Raw genomic sequence first — 21945 nt, forward strand, 5'->3', positions numbered from 1 at the left:
ACAGAGGACATCTTATTGAATAGTACCTCCCTTACATCTTCATATGCACGATAGTAAAACATAAAATAAACTTCATTCTCAACTTCACCTAAATCACACAGCAAACAAAGTCTGTCCTTCTCTGGAGTAACATTAAACCTCCCAGTCTCTAAAGCTAATGGTAACATTCCTGAGCCTAACTGTGCTAACAGGGATCTCTGCGTTCTGCTTCAGTTATACTTCACATACGGTTCCACACTGGATCTGTCCTTTATAAGATAATAACTTCATAATTTTGGTTTATACCGAATTAAACAGACCATTTTTCTCTAAACCTAAGAAACAAATTACTCCTCATCTCCTGAGTATCACCTGAAGATGAGTACAATCACAAATATAATATACATTTTACCCTGAATGTGATGCGAGTGTACAAGATTAGCAGGGCCTACAGAGGAAAAAGTGATGTATAGAAAATGGATGGATGTATAGATGGATGTTATCAGCCCTCAAGCTTCCCCAGTTTATTATTTTAAAAGGAAAACATGATGAAAAGTTCTCCAGATGCTATCCCAACACAAGCATCGATAGCAACCACTCTTGCAGAGTGTAGTCAGAGTTACTGCAATATTACATCATCAGCTACGTGTCTATGAACACCAGTGAATGTTATGTTTAAAGTTGATATTTTCATATTTGCACAAGCGGGCTTGGGAGCAAAACTAGAATTGTAATCTATGAATTTTACTGTAGCTGGTTTATATTACATTTAATCATGGTGGCTATAACTGGCATTTACAACATGTAGATGAGAAGTTAGTACTTTCCTGTACAATATCATTTAAAATGATTTAAAATCAGACTCTTACAGTGGCTGCATCGTCCCAGCAGTGGAGCAGGAGACTAAGAGTGGGATGAAACGGTGCTGCATGCAAAAGACGCTGGGGAGACAACGTTTGTGGCACCGTGCCTGTGGATGCACTAAAATAGCTCATTATTGATGGGACAGGTGATTTGCAGAGTGCATCCTGTGTTTAACCCCAAACTAAGGCCAATCAATGCACTTAAAAGTGAGCACTCATCAATACTGCCAACATGAAAATGTCTGGACTGTGTGGGAGCACGATGCTCTGCTCTTGTTGGTCTGATTTAACCCCACTGCTCTGCTCTCTTTGCAGTTGACCAAGTGAAGTTCGGGCCTCCACTGAGGAAAGTCACAGAGCCTTATCCTGATTTGGTAATGAACCTTTCTGCAACACAGTGTGTGTGACACAGTTGTGTACTGATAATATATAGTACAATATGTAGATTTGACCAAAGGTTCTCTTCTGATTCTCTTCCCAGCATAGCTCCTATGATGATGACTGGAGCCTATCTGGAGATGAAGACAATTCGCCGTAAGACTTCTTTCTCTCTATTTTCTTCATCTTTCCTCAACCTCTGCTGTTAAAATTTCGGTTGTACCGGATACCTTTCTTAAAGCCATCAGTTAAGCTGAAAGTTGCTTTAGAAAACAATATATGATTGTTATTTTTAAAATGGTGCCCAACACTGTCCTAAAAGCCAAAGATTTCCTCTCTGGTTGTGAAATGTGGTGATTTCAAAGTAAAAGCATGGATGTGTTAAGAGATGGACTAGAACTGGATAGTGCGTTCCAATATGGCAGTCATTCATTCCTCTTCAATTTTTTTTTTTTAATCAGAATACGTCTCAAAGGCTTTTTAATCTTTATCAAAACCTGAAATTAATTATTTTACACCATTTATTCATTATATTCATTGTGTTGCAGCCTTTTTTGTGACAGTCTAAAATCTTTTTTCAGAAAGTGTCACATGACTTCGGATACATCAAAACTGGCAAACTGCCTTTAGGGAGATTTGTGGCCTCGGTGTGCATCAGAAATAATCAAATATCATCGTCTCTAATGATAGAATGTGGGGATTAAAGCCTCAGAATGTGTAAAGGTATGAGGTATCTATGTGTTACCGGTATGAGTCCATCTCAGCTGCACTGATTAATTGGACTGATTGTTAAATGAGGATTTTTCATGAGTAGTAGCAGTAACAAATAAAGTGATGGTCACAGTAGTAGTGCTTTGTACAAATATTTGTACCTGTGCTTTTAACTAGCTGTCGTGACAAATTATCCTTGACAATAATATTTTTGCACAAACAGTATAATTCTGTTTTCATCTGGTTTTGGTCATCGTTTCTCTCAGTTATGATATAACTGTTCTCTCCAAGTGAATTGTTGTGATCTGGGAACATGGATGGCGACTGAGCAAAAAACACCGGCAGTTACACAATCAGACAGGATATAAACAAAGCAACAGTTAATCTTGATTCCTATCCAGGGGTCTGCATACCCCCTCTGTAGTTACCAGCGGATATAAGGGAAGACTCGTGAGTAGCTCAGCTAACTTTGAAAAACAGAAATCATGATTTGATAAATAACATATCCATGTGTTTGCCGTTAAGACGAAAACACACAAATACAAAATTACAAATTGGTATGGGGTTGACATTTACCATTTCTGCTGGTGCAATAGGAAGAAACCAGCAGCTCAGGTAATGTATGCTTCTGTTTTCTTCTGAAAACTGTGCATACACATGTAAAAGATAGACTAAACTTAACATAGATCACTATATCTTGTATAAATCTAGTATTTTAAAGTCCACCAAAGTCCATGTTCGGGACATGCATAGTGTCAGTAAAGGGGAGATTCTTTGTCAGAGTTGTAGAGGATAGCATCCAGACTGCTTTCTTTGTTGGTGAAGAAAACTGTGTAGAACCCCAAATCTTCTGGTTTGCCTTTTTTTTTTTTAAACTGAAAATGACTTCTGATGTTAAAGACTCACACAGAGGACTCGTGAATAAGTATTTGTGACATCTCTGCTACAAGCCCTCTGAGCAGTTAACCTGGCGAGTACAGAGTTGTAAGTACAGATAGAAAAAGCAGAAATATCCTTTAATTTGGCGCAGGTCTAAGCCTCAGTTTCAGTATCAGCAGCACTATGGGGCTTCAGAAATGGACAGAAGTGAACCACTGGTTGCTTCCCTCTCATTGTTGTGGGCCATTCAGGCCCATAGTCAGATAAACACCAGGTCTTCCTGTTGCAGGAGCCTGTTGGAATGTGTGGAGCAAGCTCTGCAGCTGAGGTAGGCCACGTCCATCAACTCCAGCCTTTCCTAACAGCAGTGTTTCCCCATCCCACATGAATTCACCTGAAATAAACCACTTGCTGTGGTATTATTATGATTTGAATATCAGCTAATGCCAATTTGTTTGACGTAATCAATGGGTTTGTGTTCGCCTTCCGCTAATCCCATCCCCACACCACATGAACTGGATGCAGATGCATATTCCAGCACAAACCCACTGGTTCTCAGCTTTTTAAGCTCCTTTGTCTGCTTTCTTGTGGTGTTTCCTTCATAGTTTTGTTTGTGTGCTGCTGTTACCCTACCCTCAGCATCTTTAGCATCTGTCTTTGTGATCCAGCTTGTTGTCATGATGCTTGATTTGGATCCCACTGGGTACATGGTTCTTACGTTTTTAGAGCATGACCATAACAGTGTTGCCCTTTTATCTTTCAGGAGTTTAACCATTCGGAGGGCGCCATCTGCTGATGTGAGTGTGCTCTCTGAGTGCTTTCCTTTTTGTCTATGTACCGCTTAATCCTCAGTAGGCTCAGTAGGGTTGCAAGGAGGGCTGGAGTCTATCCCAGCTGACTTAGGGTGAAGGCAGGACACACCCTGGACAGGTCACCAGTCTATCACAGGGCTACATATAGAGACAAGCAATCACACTCACATTCACACCTATGGACAATTTAGAGGGTTTGAAACAGAAGCAAAGAGCAAAGTAGATAAAAAACAGGATTATTTAAAACATAAATTCAGTAATGGAAAGTGAAATTGTAGCTAAACACTTTAAATATACCCTTTCTTCAATTGCATTGTAATCAGAACCTGATATGAGTTGTTGTTGCATTCTTTGGACTTCAAATCATCCTTTTCTGCTACCAATACTTCTCTACCCCATGTTCATTCACTCGTATATGTGTCTTCTTTCTACACTCTTGCTCTTTCACTTCTTTAGTTTGAGAGGAAACAAACTACATACTGTAAATGAAATATATATATATATATTGTTGTTCATGCAAATGCACTTATTCTTGGTCTAATTATAATTTCTCTACATTGTTTTGCAATGTGTCCCTGTGCTCAGAAAAAAGCATTACGTAGATGTCGTGATATCTTGTATTTGGGTTGCATTGGTTTCATTCGAGGGGCTGCACAGTGGCGTAGTGGTTAGCACTTTCGCCTTGCAGCGAGAAGGTCCCTGGTTCGCGTCCCGGCTTTCCCGGGATCTTTCTGCATGGAGTTTGCATGTTCTCCCTGTGCATGCGTGGGTTCTCTCCGGGTACTCCGGCTTCCTCCCACAGTCCAAAAATATGCTGAGGTTAATTGATTATTCTAAATTGCCCGTAGGTGTGAATGTGTGAGTGCTTGTTTGTCTTTGTATGTGGCCCTGCGACAGACTGGCGACCTGTCTAGGGTGTCCCCTGCCTTCGCCCGAGTCAGCTGGGATAGACTCCAGCACCCCCCGCGACCCTAATGAGGATTAAGCGGTGTATAGATAATGGATGGATGGTTTCATTCGTGGTATTTTATGAAGCTAAAATAATCTGGATTGTTCTATTTGAATGAGTTTGATACATTGACCATTTGTCGGCATTCAGTCAATCTTCATCCAGCTGATGAATGGGTTAAATGCAGCCAGACTGCATGAAATATTTTTCGCGGCTCCAACATTTTTTCTTTCTCCCTACTTTCAAAGTTTTCCACCAAGACCATCAAAGCAGTCTGGTTCACCATCACATTGTTTTGTGGGTCTTTTACATATTTGAGATGCTGATGTAGTGCATTCACTCGCCATTAAAACATCAGTAAGAATCCTGCTGCAGTATCAGAGCAGCTGTGCCTTTCATGGATCCTGACATCTGAATCATCTCAGCAGTAGACCTTTGCAGCAGGACTTTGTTTTTTTCTTCCCCTTTGAAAGTCTAGAGTCACAGCAAAGCAACTTATCGTGGCTCACTGCTACAAAGGACCACTCTGACGGAGTGTATTAAAGGCAAAGTTATGTCTTTTATGCTTAACTGTGATATGATGGAACTACAGTACATCTGTTATTTACTAAATACATACAATCTGTACTCAACTGCACTTTTTCATACATTCAACTAGCTAGGTGACCTGCTAACCACACACAGCTAGCTGCTATGCCAAGAATTTCTCATCTTATTGCATTCATCTGTCTGTATTGGAACCTGGGGAGTTTGGAGGTCAGGTCACCTTGGACTGCTTGTCGTGCCCCCTGGGCCATGCCTGAGAACATGCACCCCTCTCCATTAATCTGATGGCAACTGAATGTATCAGCTACATGTTTAAATTAGCACCCTTTTCTGCACAGACAATTTTACCAGGTCGAGCTTGTCTATACAGCTTGGCATTACTAATGGATAAGTAAGTAAGTATGTGTGAAGTGATTTGTGGAACTCTTTTTCTACATTTCAGCACCAATATTATTCCAAAAACACCACAGAGATCAAAAGATGCAGCTTGAGTATGAAAATAAGAAAACATCTTCCTCATTCAGTTTGCCCTACATTTTCACATTTATTCAAAACTGAAATGTCCATAAAATATAATGTTACTGTGATGAAACCAGAAAAGCTCAGGTTGATGCATGACATTTGAGATGATACACTGCCATCCAAAAATTTGGGGTCACTGGGAAATGCCCTTATTTTTGAAAGAAAAGCATTTTTTTTTTCAATGAAGATAACATTAAATCAATGAGAAATCCAGTCTAGACATTGATAATGTGGTAAATGACTATTCTAACTGGAAGCGGCTGATTTTTAATGGAATATCTCCATAGGGGTACAGAGGAACATTTCCAGCAACCATCACTCCTGTGTTCTAATGCTACATTGTGTTAGCTAATGGTGTTGAAAGGCTAATTGATGATTAGAAAACCCTTGTGCAATTATGTTAGCACGTGAATAAAAGTGTGAGTTTTCATGGAAAACATGAAATTGCCTGGATGACCCCAAACTTTTGAGTACATGTCCACTATGCAACATGATGTGTACTTATTAGAAAATAGTTTGTAACTGGCACGCGGGTTCAGATCACATACTAAATATGGAACCAATAGCCTTCAGAGTGAGTAACATGTTTGCTGTTGTTTTTCAGGGAGGTAAGAAGAGTGGCTTGTTCAGTCCATCTACAGCCTCTCTACCAGCCTTCAGCTCTCTAACTCCCGGCACAGAGAACACAGACCTAACATTGAGACCGAGCTGTACTCTGGGCCCTGACACTGCTGTCACAACAGACTCCCCCTCCACTACAGGTACAGCACATCACACCAGCTATTTCATGAGATCCCAGCTATGTTTGACTTTATCTTAAGCTGACCAAGTCATGAATGAGTCCCTACAAAAAATCAGTCCCTCTGCCTCTCTCGTTTTTCTTTTTATAAGTCTTGGCCAGGTGCTCAGCCACACAGGACATCAGACAGCGCTGCAGTGATCCGTGTCTGACTGCGGGAGAAGCTGTAACAGCAGAGAAGAGGAAAGTTACCACAGTTTGCTCCCCAAAAAGAGAGACACCACTGTCACCAGAGTGGAGCACACTGAGGAAAAAGACTGACGACTCTGTGAGTTCAACCCAAACATCTGCCTCTTCATATCAGTAACAAGCATCAGTTAGCTTGTGTGATTTGCTAACCTAATAACTTCCTAATGATTCGGTTTGTATCCGTTGAAGTCAGTCTGTCTGTAAGATGGCAAATCATGCAGCCAAACATGATATGGATTTGTAATGCCTCTGATGTACAGTTATTATCATCTCCTTTGTTTTTTTTTTTTATGTGTAACCTTTAAAATTTCTAGAGGGCTGATTGTCATGGACTTCCTCCTACCCCTCAAGTCCATGTAAGTGTGAAAACTAACAGCATGTGACCTACAATAAAAGTTGACCTGGCAATGCTCTCACGACTAACAAGATACACTACCGTTGAAAAGTTTGTGGTCACTTAAAAATGTCCCTATTTTTGAGAGAAAGCAGTTTTTCAATGAAGATAGCATTAAATGAATCAGAAATACAGTCTAGATATTGTTAATGTGGTAAATGACTATTCTAGCTGGAAACGACTGAGTTTTAATGGAATATCTACATAGGGGAACAGAGGAACATTTCCAGCAACCATCACTCCTGTGTTCTAATGCTACATTGTGTTAGCTGATGGTGTTGAAATACTGATGATTAGAAACACCTTGTGTAATTATGTTAACACATGTATAAAAGTGTGAGTTTTCATGGAAAACATGAAATTGTCTGGGTAACCCCAAACTTTTGAATGGTAGCGTTTGCTTCCTCCCATGGCATGATACAAATGTTCGTTGACAAATTCTTCTTCTTGTTTTTAATGATTACTACATCTGATTCCATCATATTCCCCAGCCTGAGTTTGATATGTTGCAAGACTTTAGCACCCAGTTACTGCTTACTAGCCTATGGAGTCAATGATGTGCAAAACAGCCTTGTGCAGCTTTCAGTGCAGAACAGAATGTAGTTGTTATAACAACAGCTTCTGATGGCTTTTTGTTGGGATGGATAGCATTCTGAAACTGAATCGTCACTGTGACATGGTCGGACCTTTTGTGATTCAGTTGCTTTGCTGGTTGTGTAGATGGGAGCCTGCTTCTCTAAAGTCTTCAATGGTTGTCCTCTTAAAATCCACTGTGCTGTTACCTGGATTTTTCCCAAAACGAGAGGTAGGAAGACTGTTTTTTTCACATTTCCTGAAACTAATGGTTGTGTTTTTAATTCAAAGCAGAAAAAAAGTGAGTTTATGAGTTGTTAGGAGTTCCACCAGCAACATACAATTATAATATGGAGTTTGTATTACATTGCAGGAAAAAAGACTTATTCTCCTTTTCCTACTTAGATCAGTATCTTATTCTTGGGGCAGAGGAGGGCATCTATACTCTAAACCTTAATGAACTTCATGAAGATACACTAGAAAAGGTAAGATAAGGACTCAAGGATTGCTGTATGTAACATATTTTTATAAAATGTTAGTTCTTTGTTTATTTTTTCTCATTTTAGACTTAAAGAATGTCATTGGGAGGCGTTATTGGGGTTATATTGAACATTTTTAGATGCAGTAGGGGAACGGAGAGTGTGTGCTTTAGTCAGATCTCTGCTTTTTAATGATGTACTTCAGCTGGCTTCATTAAATGTAGCTTGTAGCATAGTATGAAGTGTAGGATGGGACAATGGCACTTTGTAGGGCCACTTTCTTGTTAAGTGAACCTATATGGCAAAAAAAAATCTTTCAGCAACAGCTAGAGCACTGGTCATTCAGCAAGGTTCAACACATGCAAGCTCACATTCCTGGTGCATTACTAAGTAATGCCAACAGTGTATCCCTACTGTTAACCTTAAGATTTTTGCATCTAAAAGTAAATAATAACTTTTCAAAGCAGCAACACCCATCCTCATAATATTAGGTCTGATAAACCCACAAAATCACTAACCTGTTGCTTAGACTGGATTTGCTGAATTGTATTTTGTGTTAGGTGCCAATCTATCCCTTTGCATATGTACTACAGGTCTCAGACAGAGTATTTTGGGATCTTGTTCATAAGTAAAGGCGCAGGATATTTGAAAGTTGTGTTCATGGAGCAAAATCATGCTATCAAGCTGAAAGGAGGTGCCACTTTTGATTTTCAGGTCCATCTAAAGGCACTTTACCACTAGCACCTACTTGACTCAGTTTGTCATTTTCCATTACAATTGAGTACCACCTTATTGTGGGTGGAGTCACAAAACACCCACCGTCCTCGAACATGGTCTCAAATAATGCCGCGGCGGAGTCAAGGCCACTCTCCCTCCACTCCACTCCCCCCTCCACTGCTCGCCAGTTGTGCCCGTAAATGGCGTCCATTTAGCTAAACCACTTCCAACACCTCCGATTTGACCCACTCCGGTCGTTGTGGTCCTTGATGGTTCATGGTCTAGTGTGTCATCAATCAGTGGCCTGCACTCTGTAGACATCACATTATCAGCTCAACTCAGCTCGTTTAGAACCCCTGCCGAGTAGGTACTAAAATCGTACCTGGTACCAGGTACTACGTCCTAATGGAAAACCTCACAAACCGAGGAGAGTCGAGTCAAGCTGAGTAGGTGCGAGTGAAAAAGCGCCATAAGTTACAACACTCACATGTATTAATGAGTTCTGGGTAGTAACTGGAAAAAATGACATCACTAATAGAGCTAGCTTCTTTGACCAGGTGTCTGAGCTTGTTTTTAGAGACAGTTTGAGGAACCTATAATTGCACAAGGAGGTTACAATTCTCTGTTTAGAATGACTAGATGTTTTCCAGAAGTACTCCAGGCACATCTAAATGGGCGACCCCTCAGTCCAGATGCCATCTAGACTTGGAATGCCTAGCGATAATGGCTTCTTGCTTGGGTGTTTAAATTGAGGCAAGGATGTCAGATATGTTTTCTCAGTGTACTAATAGCGTAGATAATCTCATCACAATATCGCATGTCAAGGTCTGGGATATATTAGATGGCTGGATGATAACAGATAAGCGTGTTGGATGTAGGACAGCCAGGCAGTTGGGTCTGTGCACCTCTAAAACAGCAAGCAGTGGTGAGTACCTACTGACCTACAGACTCAGTGAATGGTTCTGTTTGTCTTTTCTTTCTTTCCACAGCTCCTCCCACAGCGATGTACATGGTTATACGTGATGAACAATGTGCTGATGTCTGTATCAGGTAAAGCATTTTTTAAAAATGGTTTTGTCAGCGAACACAGTGTCCTATACATTATATGCTGCTCTAAAAAGTCTCCATCCTGCAGGGAAGTCCTCCCACCTTTATTCCCACAGTTTGACAGCTCTATTTGAGCAGAAAGGACATCTGCAAAAGAAGCACAGCAGTCTGTCACTTGGCAACAACCGCTTCACTGAGAGAATCAACCCTAGGTAGGACAAGCCATTAGAGATTTAAGTAAAAGGTTAAAATGTGTAGTGGTAGTGCTGTAAGCTTAATAACAGTAATACTGTCATTCTGGATACTACCACTGGATGGCATCAAAGTATGGCATTTTTAAACCTGCACTTCTTGGCTTTTAGTGGCAGCTTCTGTTTTTACCTTTAACTGGGTATTCTCTCTCGGCCCACAGAAAGTTTGCCGTATCTGTGAAGATTCCTGACACTAAAGGCTGTCGGAGATGTAGCGTAGGTAAGTGCTGCAGAATTTATTCTACGTGTTCTGTATGTTTTTTTTCCCCAGAAATACCAACAACAGACTCTCCTCCTTTCTTATCTCTCTCAGCAAGAAACCCATACACAGACAGTACGTTTCTGTGTGCGGCGGTTCCATCTGGCCTGGTTCTACTGTTGTGGTATGAACCTCTCCAGAAGTTCATGCATCTGAAGGTTCGTACAGATGTGTTACACTTAAAATGGATGACAAATGACTCAATCATCACTTTTATAGACGTGCTTTGTGGGTCATTCCAGAATTGGAGGACATTTGGGCTTCAAAATTTTTGAAAAATAAACCTCTTCTTACAATTTTCTGCTCCATATTCATCAATAATAGGTAATAAACTATCAAAGGCTTGATTGACTCAGCTTACACATCAGTGATACCATTTTTATTCCATGTTTTATTTGTTGTTTGCTAGCCCTACTTTATTCACAGTAACAGGGTTGCTAATCCATGCTAATGTTAGCTTTTTCTCAGGAGTAGAAGCTAGATGTTTAGCTAGATGTTACTGCTGAGCAAGAGGACAAACTGACTGATGGAAAATAGTTAAGAGAATTAGTCTTATCCTGATAATATGAAGTAGAGTGAGACGTTCAATCAAGGCTGACAATGTTGTGAAAATATGAAAAACAGAAGAGAGGACATAGCTTTGCTCTAGCCATTCTTTTGGGAAACTGTTTGATGATGTTAATTCCAGTGTATCATGTGATTCACTGTTTTCTTCTTCTACCACCTAAAAAGGTTATGCTGACAGGGTTATTGTGGGACACCCGTTCCATGCATAATAATTATTATTTAAACTATTACATCGATTACAAAAATGTTCCTACGATTACAAGAGACATCAATGGAAAAAATATCAGAAAAAAGAGATTTAAATTTCATTTCAACTGTTTTATTTGAGATTCAATTCGGTCATTGGGGGGGTGGGACAAGAGAGGAGGAACTCCAAACTTATTTGGTATTTTTAAAAAAATATTTTCAAACATTCTTTTCTCCTAGTTTTTTTTAGATTTGGTCTCAGGACAAGTAAATGTACGCAACAACTGCATGTTTTAGTATTTTGTACATATTTGAAATTTGACGGGTGGGACATAAAATATCCTCCAATTCTGGAATGACTCTTGTAGTGACATTTAGGGACTCATGTCTTATATGATATGCAACAACATGAGTTCAGTGCAGGTTTAATGTGAGTCACCAGAACTCAGTCATAGTCACATGTCTGCTGTCTAAAAGTATTCTGCGATGACACACCTACGTCAACTCTCCAAGCAAGCAGCTACCATACCTACATTTGTGTTAAACATAATAACTTAAACATTTTAGATCAAACACTTGTGGTCATTTTTTAAAATCATGTAACCAGACTGTCTTTTTTTTGCTGATATCTGTTTCTTTTGCAGCACATGGCAGTAAGGCTACCAGACTCTCTGCCAATATTTGAGCTGCTGGTGTTGGTAACAGATGAGTTTCCCCAGCTGTGTGTTGGGGTGAGAGACTGTAGTAATGGGAAAGCTCCAACCAGCCAGCAACTCCAGTTTGATGTCATAGAGCTGAACGGCACACCTGTTTCAGTACCAGGTCGGATGGACTGTTCTGTTTCTCCACTGTGTTTATGAAGCTTTGCCTAAATGTTAAGCTGAGTTTCATTGTCTCTGTGAATCTGCAGATAGTGGAGCACTCAAAGCCATGCAAGTCATCCAACTGGACCGTGACACTGTTTTAATTGCAGTGGAAAGTAAGTCATTTCCATCTCAACACACATGAATCCTCCACTAATCTTTCATGGTGTTTCATAATAAACTATACCTCAATTTCCATTCTCATTGGACAGAAACTGTAAAAATCGTGAACCTGCGAGGACTTCCATCCAAAGAGCTGGCTGCAGAGATGGTCTTTGACTTCTCCATTGAAACACTAGGTAGAAGGAATGATGTGGAAAAAGACAGTGAATTAGACTTGATGTTGGTACTGACAACTGAGTGATGTGTCTATGTGTCCTAACAGTCTGCTTGCAGGATAGTGTGCTGGCTTTCTGGAAGCATGGCCTCAAAGGGAGGAGTTTTCATTCAGACGAGGTGATTACAAAATTGATGAAAGATTACCACTGAGCTCTTGTCATGTGTTTGTAATTCAGTCAAATTTGTGCTTGCTCCATGTCAATATAAGGTGAATTTCCTCTTCATATGCAGGTAACACAAGAAATTACAGACGAGAGTCGGGCATTCAGAGTTTTGGGAACAAACAGGTATGTTAACAGTAATCTGACAATAGCATCAATCATTCACAGTGGAAAAATGGTAGTATTAGTTGTAATACTGGTTGATAGTCGTATTATCAGTAATGATGTTAGTCCTGGAAGTGATTTAGAGAAATGTAGTAGACATTTTAACAATAATGGTAGTGATAGTGAGAAAAAAAGACTGTAGTGGAATTAGTAACAGTAGTAGCAGTAGAAAAAGTAAGAGTATTAGTAAGGTTAATAGACATTGTAGGGTAGTAGTAGTGATATTTGTAGCAGCATTAATATTAGTGTTAGGGATCGCAGTTTGAAAGTTTAAAATGAAACACAGACTTCATGTCGGCAAAATCTGAGGAAGTGTGAAATTTTGCAGTAATGCAGACAAAGAATACTGACGCCATACACTGTGAGCTTCTGGAAAATGATGGCATGTATCAGCATTGCTGTTTTGTTAGCTATCCTCCAGTAGCAGCAGATCTTTTTCTTCAGGAGTGATATGTGATTCTGTGGACTTTATGACTCCCTCAAATGTACAAATGTGTACAAAAACAAAAAACTATGATTTATGATCATTTAATTTTTTAAAATGGTTTTTAATGGAATATCTCCATAGGGGTACAGTGGAACATTTCCATCAACCATCACTCCTGTATTCTAATGCTACATTGTGTTAGTTAATGGTGTTGAAAGGCTAATTGATGATTAGAAAACCCTTGTGCAATTATGTTAGTACATGAATAAAAGTGTGAGTTTTCATGGAAAACATCAAAAATTGCCTGGATGACCCCAAACTTTTGAACAGTAGTGTATGACGACATCTCTCTGAGGACACTGAGATGGCGCAGATTATTTTGCTGTGAAGCCAAAACTCAGCAACAGGACTGCGTCATTTTTCTACAAACTATTGCTCTCACATTATTTTAAAGAATGCTGTAAATACATTAAAATCCTAACCAGAGGGTCTTTAACATTTTTGTTCAGACTTTGGGCCAGCTCTGCATTTCTTTGGTGGTGTTTGATTTGTTTTGTTTCCTGCCTTTGAACAGGGACATCATCCTTCAGAGCACACCCACTGATGACCCCTCCGCACTGAGCAACCTATACATCCTTACTGGACATGAAAGCAGCTACTGAGAGAGAAAATGCCTCATTTCAATAGTCACACTGAACAAAAGCATAATCTGTTCTATAACCTTGTGGTAGAAATGATGCCCTGTTTCACCGAAGCTGTAGCAGGCACCAGCACCAACTGACTCCACCACCTCCCTGCTGAGAATGACGAATGTCAGGATGGGAGTCAGTTGCTCATCCAAACTCAAACTGTATTTTGTTGGTGAAGTCATGTACAGGAGGGAGTTTTAAACGTGGTCTGTCAGTTTCTAACACTTGGAGGTGCCAGTTAAATCTGCAAAAGCCAAGATTTTGATGTGTCTTTCATCTTACCAGCCTAAATCACAGCATGACGGCAGCAGAGGAGGTCTATTCATTCTTGTAAAAGGAATTTGCTGCCATCTGTTGGACCACTGACTGTAGAGGAACATAACAAAACATTTATTATGCTGTTGTCTTTGTTACTAGAACCAGTATATTTGGTCAGCTGAGAAGAGACGATCGAGATAAGTGGGATAGACTGGCACACAGCAGAAAAAGTGGTAGAATATATATCTTTCTCAAGGGATTTCTGTGGAGTCTGACAGTTTTTAGTGCCAGCATCTAGTGTACATCAGTGGTACTGCAGCGCAAAACATTTTGACTGGCTGCACCACTCAGCCACAGGGGTTGCCGTTTTTGGGTATAGTTTTCTCCACACAGTAATGTGGTCCACCTACTGTAATTGTGCATATTGCTTCAATTTGCTCAAGAATATTAAACCCAAACTTAGTGTATAGAGCATTATATTGTTGATGCAGCGCAGCTTTAACCATTAAATGTCCAACACTGCAATCATAGAAGGACAGAAATTTGGTTTAAATGCAAAAACAAGTGTCGCTTTGCATACAATCACCACAATAGCACATAGAGCAAGTGGTAAAGAAAAGGGAGAGTTTTGACCAAGAATAGGAACAAAACCTTTGCACTTAAAAGAATGCAAGGTGGACAGCAGCAGTATTCTGTTTATGAATGGACAGTACTATTCAAAACACACAACACAGTTATAAATTCACAACTCATAAGCGTAACATCTTTTTAAAAAACTGGCGAATGAATAATTATAAACCTTATAGGGGGCATATTTCACCATGACATTTTCAACATTTACAGTAAACATGAGGCCTCATTGTGTGTCTGTGTAAAATCTCTGGTTGTATGTATACTCTGACTAGCCAGTACCGCAGTAGATTCTCCCTTAGAACCACAGAGTCTGTTGTGGGTTTTAGGAAAATAAATGAAAGCTTGAACATGTAGCCAAATACGTTTTTGTCAAGGACCATCGGAACACCGTATTAAAATACATTTTAAAATATGATGAATGTGCTAGCTTGCCAGATTTTTCATTTTGTCACAATGTTGAGAGATCCCCAAGTATTAGAATTTTTCCCATGGGTGCCCAACACACCTTTAAAATGTGACTATATGTCCTTCTTCCTAAATAATTTAACTCCAACATAGGACAAATGTACATTCAAATACATGAGGTGCCATAGAAAGTCAATGCAATTAAATTGTACTTGTGCTTGTTTGACTAAAATGTAAATTCCACTACATTAGAGTTTTGTGTGTAATGATATTTATGTTATTTATGGAAAGGAACCTATATAACACTCACCTTTCCCTGAGGAATACTTGAAAGACAGAATATGCATATGGTTATTTGTTTTTTTAAGATGTTTTTATTATTATAGTATGCCGATATTATGTACATAACAATACAGTATGCTCTTACAGTGTGGAGAGGTTTTAATATGAAAAATAAAGATTTTAATATCTTATGAAGCTGAGGCAGATTGAGTTTTTTTCTGTTGAATATCTGGAAAGGCTTTTCTATAACTAAAAGCAAATTATATATAGTGACTGGGAGTAATTTCAACTGACAGCATGGTGATGGTGTTCTTTCAGAAGGGTTTCCTAGTCAAATAAAATGTTTTTTGTTTATTTGTTTTTTAAATTAACATTGTATTATCTTGCTCTGTGATTCAAAAAACATTAAAAACACAAAAAGAGATTAAGTTTTTTTTTCCCAGTCCATAAATGTTGAAAATCGTCTTGTTATAATCAGTGTTGTGTTTTGTAAGGACTTTAAGCATCTTTCCCAGGCTCTGAAGGATAGAATATATGAAGATTAAACCACATTAGATCTGTGAACAAAGTTATTGTGTTCATATACATAAAAATACAGAAAAATACTGTGTGCGTGACAGTGTATACTTCCGGTCAGCTGGTGGCGGTAATGAAGCAGGTTGAGGAAGTAGAAGAAGCGACAGCAGCATTACGGGTGTAGCATCGCCATTTCACTCTTCATTCATTGATATCGAGGCCTACGTTGCTTTAGGTGAGTTATAAAGTTTTGGGCTTAAGACATAAGGCCCAAGTATACTTTAGGAGGTTGGTGATGGATAACTGTATTTGTATTGTTGATATAGAGGCTCTCAGGAAGGACGCTGGCTGAAATAACGGGCTAACGACTGAGGTGGCTAACATTTTAGCTTCCTGAACTCAACTCACGCCATTACAATTTGTTGTCGACGAATTGCGAAGTTTGCGTATTGAGCATTATTGACTAACCTTGTCTTACTAACGAGCAAGCTGTGCAGTCCTGCGTTTTGTAAGTAATGTAACATACACGGGTAAGCCTGCTAGCTTTAAGCTAACGTTGGCCTTATGTTTACATTTTCACGTTAGCAAACGACAGAAAGTGGTTGATGTGAAATTAGCGTGTTTCAGAACTAGAGTTTAGTTTAAAGTGGGGGCACGTTATAGTCGTATCATATGAAAAAACTGCAGAGCTAGCCGACAGCGTAGTTCTTGTGTTAATTACTTTTAATGCCAAATAGGCCTAACGGCGTTAGCCGATAGCTGCCATAGACCTGGGAGAGGCGCGCATGACGCGGGGCCGTTCACACACACACTAAAATTTCCCCAATTTAGTCGGTCTGACGTTCTTATTTGATTTTTAAAGTTAGTACACAACTATAAAGTTCGCTCTTTTCAATTACAAGCCTCTACATATGACAAACCAGTCCCCCCTGTGGTATACATCTAACACGAAACAACTGAGTTTTAATGCAACTCTATAGTAGAGCTGCAACCACTAACGGAATAATTGTCACCTATTAACTTTGTCAGCAGCTATTTTGCTAACTGGTTGTGCACAGTTTAACAGAAAACAAAGTCTGAATATTTTTTTTTAATTTCAGTTTCTTACATTTGAATATCTGCTTTGTTATTCCTCTGTGATGCTAAACTGAATATCTTTTGTGTTGTGGACAAAACAAGACATTTGAGACTTTGGAAAACACTGACCAACATATTTCACCATTTTCTGTCATTTTATAGACCAGACAACTCATCAGTTCATTGAGAAAATAATTGACAGGTCAATTGGCAGTGAAAGTAACCGTTCTCTCCAGCCCTAGTATATAGTGAAGTGTGCATGTGACACTTGAAGTTGCTTATTAGATTGCGGTTAGTCTCCATAGTATCATGTCTGTACAAACACCTCTTTAAATGAGCTTTAAGGCAAGTGAATGCAAAAACAGCCTTCTAGTGTCAAACTCAGACATCAGTTTGACCAGAAAACAGAACAGCAAGGAGAAGTTGAATATAAACTAATTTTAAGTTGGAGGAGAATGTGACACAGTCTCATGCACTTCTTAACCTGAAACTTCTACAGTTCTATAAAATAGCTCCGCAACAAATTCCACCTCTTTAAAGGTTAAAACTGTCAGGTTTTATTAACCTGACATGGAGACATTTGTAGTTATTTTTCTGTTTAACTGTGGGTTTTGGATTAGATTTTTTTTTAAACACCCATTCTTATTGAACATTTATTCAATTAATGCTGCACATCTGATCCAGGGTTTAAACTGTTAATAGTTTTAGAAATGCATGCAGTTCTCCTTGTATGATAGTCAAGCTTTTGGTGGTGTCTCATGAAGACTTCCATCACATTTTAAATCTGCTGCACAGTGAAAACTGAACTGAAACTTGAAAAAAAAAAAAAAGCTGAAACCGATCAATTTCGCAATGTCTGTCAAAAAAGTCACAAATAAATATTTTCCCTATATTTTTTAACGCTACCAATGACCATACAATATAATCAGCTCATCTATACACTTTAAGTGGAACCTGATAATATAACCTCCTGAAATAGGATATGTTGTTGGAATGTTATATGAGGCAATATTAGTTATTAAAGTGGCATCAGAATATATTTAATTACTGCTTGTCATTTCTCAGACAGACATCACTTTTAAAGTAATAAATACTGATTGTGATTATACAGTGCGAATTGACATATTTTTCCTCAATCTTCCAGGATACACAAAACTTCATCATGGTGAAAATTTTTATCGGCAACCTTGCCTGCAATACCACGCCCGAGGAGCTGCGAGAACTCTTCGAAAAGTACGGCAAAGTCACAGAATGTGACATTGTCAAAAACTATGGTTTCGTACACATGAGCAACATGACCGAAGCAGAGGAAGCCATTCAAAACCTCCATCAGCACCAGTTGCACGGTTGGCGCATGAATGTGGAGTTGAGCAAAGGGAGACCCCGGTCCACCACCAAACTGCACGTCAGCAACCTTGGGGAAGGAGTCAACAGTGATGTTCTGCGGGCCAAGTTTGAAGAGTTTGGCCCAGTGGTGGAGTGTGACATAGTGAAGGACTACGCCTTTGTTCACATGGAGCGCATTGATGATGCCATGGATGCCATCAGTAAGCTGGACAACACAGCCTTCAAAGGTGAACTCTTGGGCAGGATAGAGCTTCTAGTGTTTGCTGTCTGTAGATACAATTGGGGTTCTGTTCTGTCGCTGCAGGGTGTTCGTGACCAGTAAAATAGTCTTAACTGATATATTTCCACAAAAAAACAGTGGCTGACCTTTGCTTTAATTCCCAAATGGACTGGAAAAAATTATCTTGTAAAACCAGTGGCCCTGTAACTTGTGAATAGGCACTGAACTGACAGAAAATCACCTGCACTTTCCGCTGCAGATTGTTTCACTTCGCTCAGTCATTGTCGGTCAGATGCTTTTAACGTGTTTTATAGTCGGTCAGGGCTTCTCGTGTCAGAACCCCACGGTCTCATGCGTGTCTTTTCTCTCCTTGCAAGGCAAGCTGATGAGCGTGCAACTGTCCACCAGTCGGCTTCGCACTGCCCCTGGAATGGGAGATCATACCGGCTGCTTTGTCTGCGGGAAACATGGTCATTGGTCGAAAGATTGTCCAACCGGTCGGAACGGTAGCCAGAGTGATGGCACAAGAGGTGGCAGCGGCCGGGCTCCCCCACACGGTCCCCCGAGTTATGGCAGGGGCAGCTACGGGATGGCCTCACCTCCAGGAGCCGATTACATGGGTGGCTCTGCGTATAGTCAGGCTAGTTACGTAGGTGGCTTGCCGCCTCCCCCCCGTAGGGTTAGCAGCTATGGCTCAGAGTTGGGGGATCGGTACGCCAGCAGAGCAGCATACACCTATGCTGACAGGTCATCGGGTTATGACCGCGACCATCTCTACAGCAGTGCTGACTATTATGAGAAGTACAGAGCTCGCTCTTTCGGCTCAAGCTATTTTGAGGATCGTCGCATGCCCTATCCTCCCCCTCCTCCACCTGCTCCCCCTACCTCGCTCTCATCTGGCATAGATCCATATGACCGCCAGCCACTGGCTCCATCTTCCACCCAACCCTCACCTGCCGCGTATTATGCACAAGAACGCAGCCCAATCAGACGAGTACCCGTCTCTTCAACAGGCTACACCTATGAGCGAACACAACTGTCGCCAGTATCGGCCTCCAGGAGCTCCTACGCTGTTCCACGACCCAAGGATCATTATGCACCACGCTATACGCCTTACTAAAGCCATGGTGCCAAGGTGAGCAACATAGTAAACAAATATGAGAGTTTATTGGGACATTTTACAAAAAAACGCAACCCCGATCATTGAGCATTGAGATCTCAAAAATCCACTTCAACTTGAATTTGTTTTTAAACATGCTGAATCTGTCAAAGCTTTACTGCAGATAAAGAGGTATTTAACCCTGTTTCTGAAAAGGGAATACTTTGCTCTTTTTCTAGGTCTGTTTGTGAACTGCAGGATTTTTCCTTTGCTGCCATTTCGTCAAGCCACATCATGATTCCATCAGTCTGCATGATGTGCGGCAAAGAATATGCGAAGCAGAAATTCAAAAGAAATGTATTCAGTTGTGTCAGCATCTTCCACGCACCTAAGATGCCAGTGGCCTGCAGACGAATCATCCTTTTTAGCCTGTTTTCGGAAAGGATGATTAGCACACAGCACTGTTTGACATTTACGATGTATGAAACAATAATTTCCTCACTTGCTCTGCAGGTTTTCAGCTCAGTTTTTAGTGTTTGTGTTTTTTTCCCCTCATCAGTTCATCACTTGAAGCAAATTCTGATAATTGTTTGGCTTCTGTCTACATAATTTAGGTGTGTTCTTGTTTCATAAATATATGGACGCTTACCTTATTTTTGAATGGGAAGAGGGTTTAGTATGGGTTGCTTGTAGCGCTGAAGAATCCTTTGTTCCTCTGAAACTGATATGACTCAGTAACGTGGACGTGGATAAAGCAATATTTGACTAAAACAGTTGTGAAAAAAGATCCTCATTGACATCCAACAGTATGCTGCAGGATTCCATGACTCTTAAGGTACGTTTTATTCCAGCTAAAACCAGACATTGCTTCCTTTGTACACAAAAGGGTGAACCACATAGTAAAGCTGTCAAGTGGGAATGAAAACTTCTGTAGTGCGATTCACACAAAAGAAGCTAGTAGAGAAATAATCTATATCCAAGCAGCTGACCTGACTGAGCATTTAAGGTAGGATATAGACAAACTGTTGAACATTCCAGCCTCTTCATTTCTTTCTGATTTATTATGTCCCCAGAATATGATTCATTGATAATACATAAAGTGTCTAAAGCCAATATTCTTCAAATAAAAGTGTTGTTGGGGGGCACCAAAACAAGAATGTGAGCTAACGTGTTGTGCAGTTAAGCAACGTAACTGTTTTCTTCCCACTTGCTAACTTTCCCTGTAGCTGACGGCAGAGTATAGTTGAATTTTACTCTCGAGTGTTTCTGGTCTTCATATAATGCAACATAAGCGGATCCAGAAATGTGAGGTGGGACTCAGGGTTTGAGCTATAGAAGTTGTGAGGCACTTGTATTTTGTTGAAGGTGCCTTTGTGTGTTTTGCATACAGGTGGAATTGAAGTTTTATATTTTTCATACTAACTAAAATGACCAGCACACATTCAAAATATGAAAATAATCAGATTTTTAATAAAGCCAAAATTTGGTGACGTTTTCTGCAATTCTTTGTTTGAAACCCCATTTGAAGGCATCAGACTTGTGCAATGCATTGGGCCTTGTTTTTATACACTTTGCTTTTGAGCCTTACAGTCATGATTTATAGAATTTAGCATTTGTGGGACATTAAATTACTTCAGAGATGGAAATCTGAACCAAAATCCACATACTCGTATGTATTTAGTCATAAGACTAGTAGTTGTACATGGAAATATGTAGCTGCACATTGTAACTTTTAAAAAATATTTTGTGTTTAATAGTAAATGTTTCAGACGTCAATCACTATTTAATCCTATTTTTCCGGGTACACACGGAAAGTGTGGGGACATCCAGTGAAAATGTCATGATAGATACTCCAGTTTAAAATCCATGCCTCAGTCATACATGCTAGACTTGCATGGCTGATGAGAATTCAGGTAGTAGAGCAGAACTTTCATTTGCAGACTAGTCTCGATTCATTTTATAGTAAATAGTAACTGCTGACCTGTTGACATGAGTTAAGATTGAAAATAAGGTTATTTACCTAAACATCTGTTCCAAGTCAGTATGTGTAAGTTAGATTTTATTTCATTTATTGACAAAAGAAAAAACTATTCAATATTATACAAAAGTTTCCAAACTTCTGAATGAAAGGGAGCAGAAAGAAGAGTAAACTTATGTAATCTGCCCTTTTATAACAATCAGTTTACAATGAGCAATAAAAACAAAATGACTAAAGTCTGAGAGGCCTGCTCAGCCACTCAGTTTTCTCCCATAAACACTATGATACTCTTATTTCATTTCTTTGTATTTTAGTAATATGCTGGTTTTAATTACGTTGTTAAATCGTGTGTGATTTAGATTCTTTTGATTCCTCGCCTAGATTGT

The 21945-nt window shown here is 39.7% G+C and overlaps 2 protein-coding genes across 4 annotated transcripts in view; both read left to right on the forward strand.

The window, feature by feature from the left end:
* map4k2 (mitogen-activated protein kinase kinase kinase kinase 2) overlaps nucleotides 1-15513 on the forward strand; it is a 45577-nt gene extending 30064 nt beyond the window's left edge. The window contains exons 14-32 of one of the 3 annotated variants that reach the window (XM_023297470.3): nucleotides 1158-1216; nucleotides 1324-1376; nucleotides 3100-3138; nucleotides 3574-3607; nucleotides 6244-6400; nucleotides 6531-6706; nucleotides 6942-6983; nucleotides 7742-7826; nucleotides 8000-8079; nucleotides 9780-9840; nucleotides 9926-10049; nucleotides 10250-10308; nucleotides 10402-10505; nucleotides 11745-11922; nucleotides 12011-12079; nucleotides 12176-12262; nucleotides 12349-12419; nucleotides 12534-12589; nucleotides 13630-15513. In XM_023297470.3, coding sequence (XP_023153238.1) covers nucleotides 1158-1216; nucleotides 1324-1376; nucleotides 3100-3138; nucleotides 3574-3607; nucleotides 6244-6400; nucleotides 6531-6706; nucleotides 6942-6983; nucleotides 7742-7826; nucleotides 8000-8079; nucleotides 9780-9840; nucleotides 9926-10049; nucleotides 10250-10308; nucleotides 10402-10505; nucleotides 11745-11922; nucleotides 12011-12079; nucleotides 12176-12262; nucleotides 12349-12419; nucleotides 12534-12589; nucleotides 13630-13717 — 1622 coding nt within the window. In that variant the 3' untranslated portion in view covers nucleotides 13718-15513. The remainder of the gene's footprint in view (nucleotides 1-1157; nucleotides 1217-1323; nucleotides 1377-3099; nucleotides 3139-3573; nucleotides 3608-6243; nucleotides 6401-6530; nucleotides 6707-6941; nucleotides 6984-7741; nucleotides 7827-7999; nucleotides 8080-9779; nucleotides 9841-9925; nucleotides 10050-10249; nucleotides 10309-10401; nucleotides 10506-11744; nucleotides 11923-12010; nucleotides 12080-12175; nucleotides 12263-12348; nucleotides 12420-12533; nucleotides 12590-13629) is intronic. The other 2 variants (XM_035942559.2, XM_023297471.3) reach the window with 2 other exon arrangements.
* A 438-nt stretch (nucleotides 15514-15951) lies between these two features.
* On the forward strand, nucleotides 15952-21071 carry LOC111587504 (RNA-binding protein 4.1-like). The gene is made up of 4 exons (XM_023297483.3): nucleotides 15952-16073; nucleotides 18060-18489; nucleotides 18860-19617; nucleotides 19821-21071. Exons 2-3 carry the CDS (start codon nucleotides 18078-18080, stop codon nucleotides 19600-19602), a joined length of 1155 nt encoding a protein of 384 aa, XP_023153251.2. The 5' UTR covers nucleotides 15952-16073; nucleotides 18060-18077; the 3' UTR covers nucleotides 19603-19617; nucleotides 19821-21071.
* Nucleotides 21072-21945: the final 874 nt, after the last annotated feature.

The sequence above is a fragment of the Amphiprion ocellaris genome, chromosome 23 (assembly GCF_022539595.1).
Source record: "Amphiprion ocellaris isolate individual 3 ecotype Okinawa chromosome 23, ASM2253959v1, whole genome shotgun sequence".
NCBI lineage: Eukaryota > Metazoa > Chordata > Actinopteri > Pomacentridae > Amphiprion > Amphiprion ocellaris.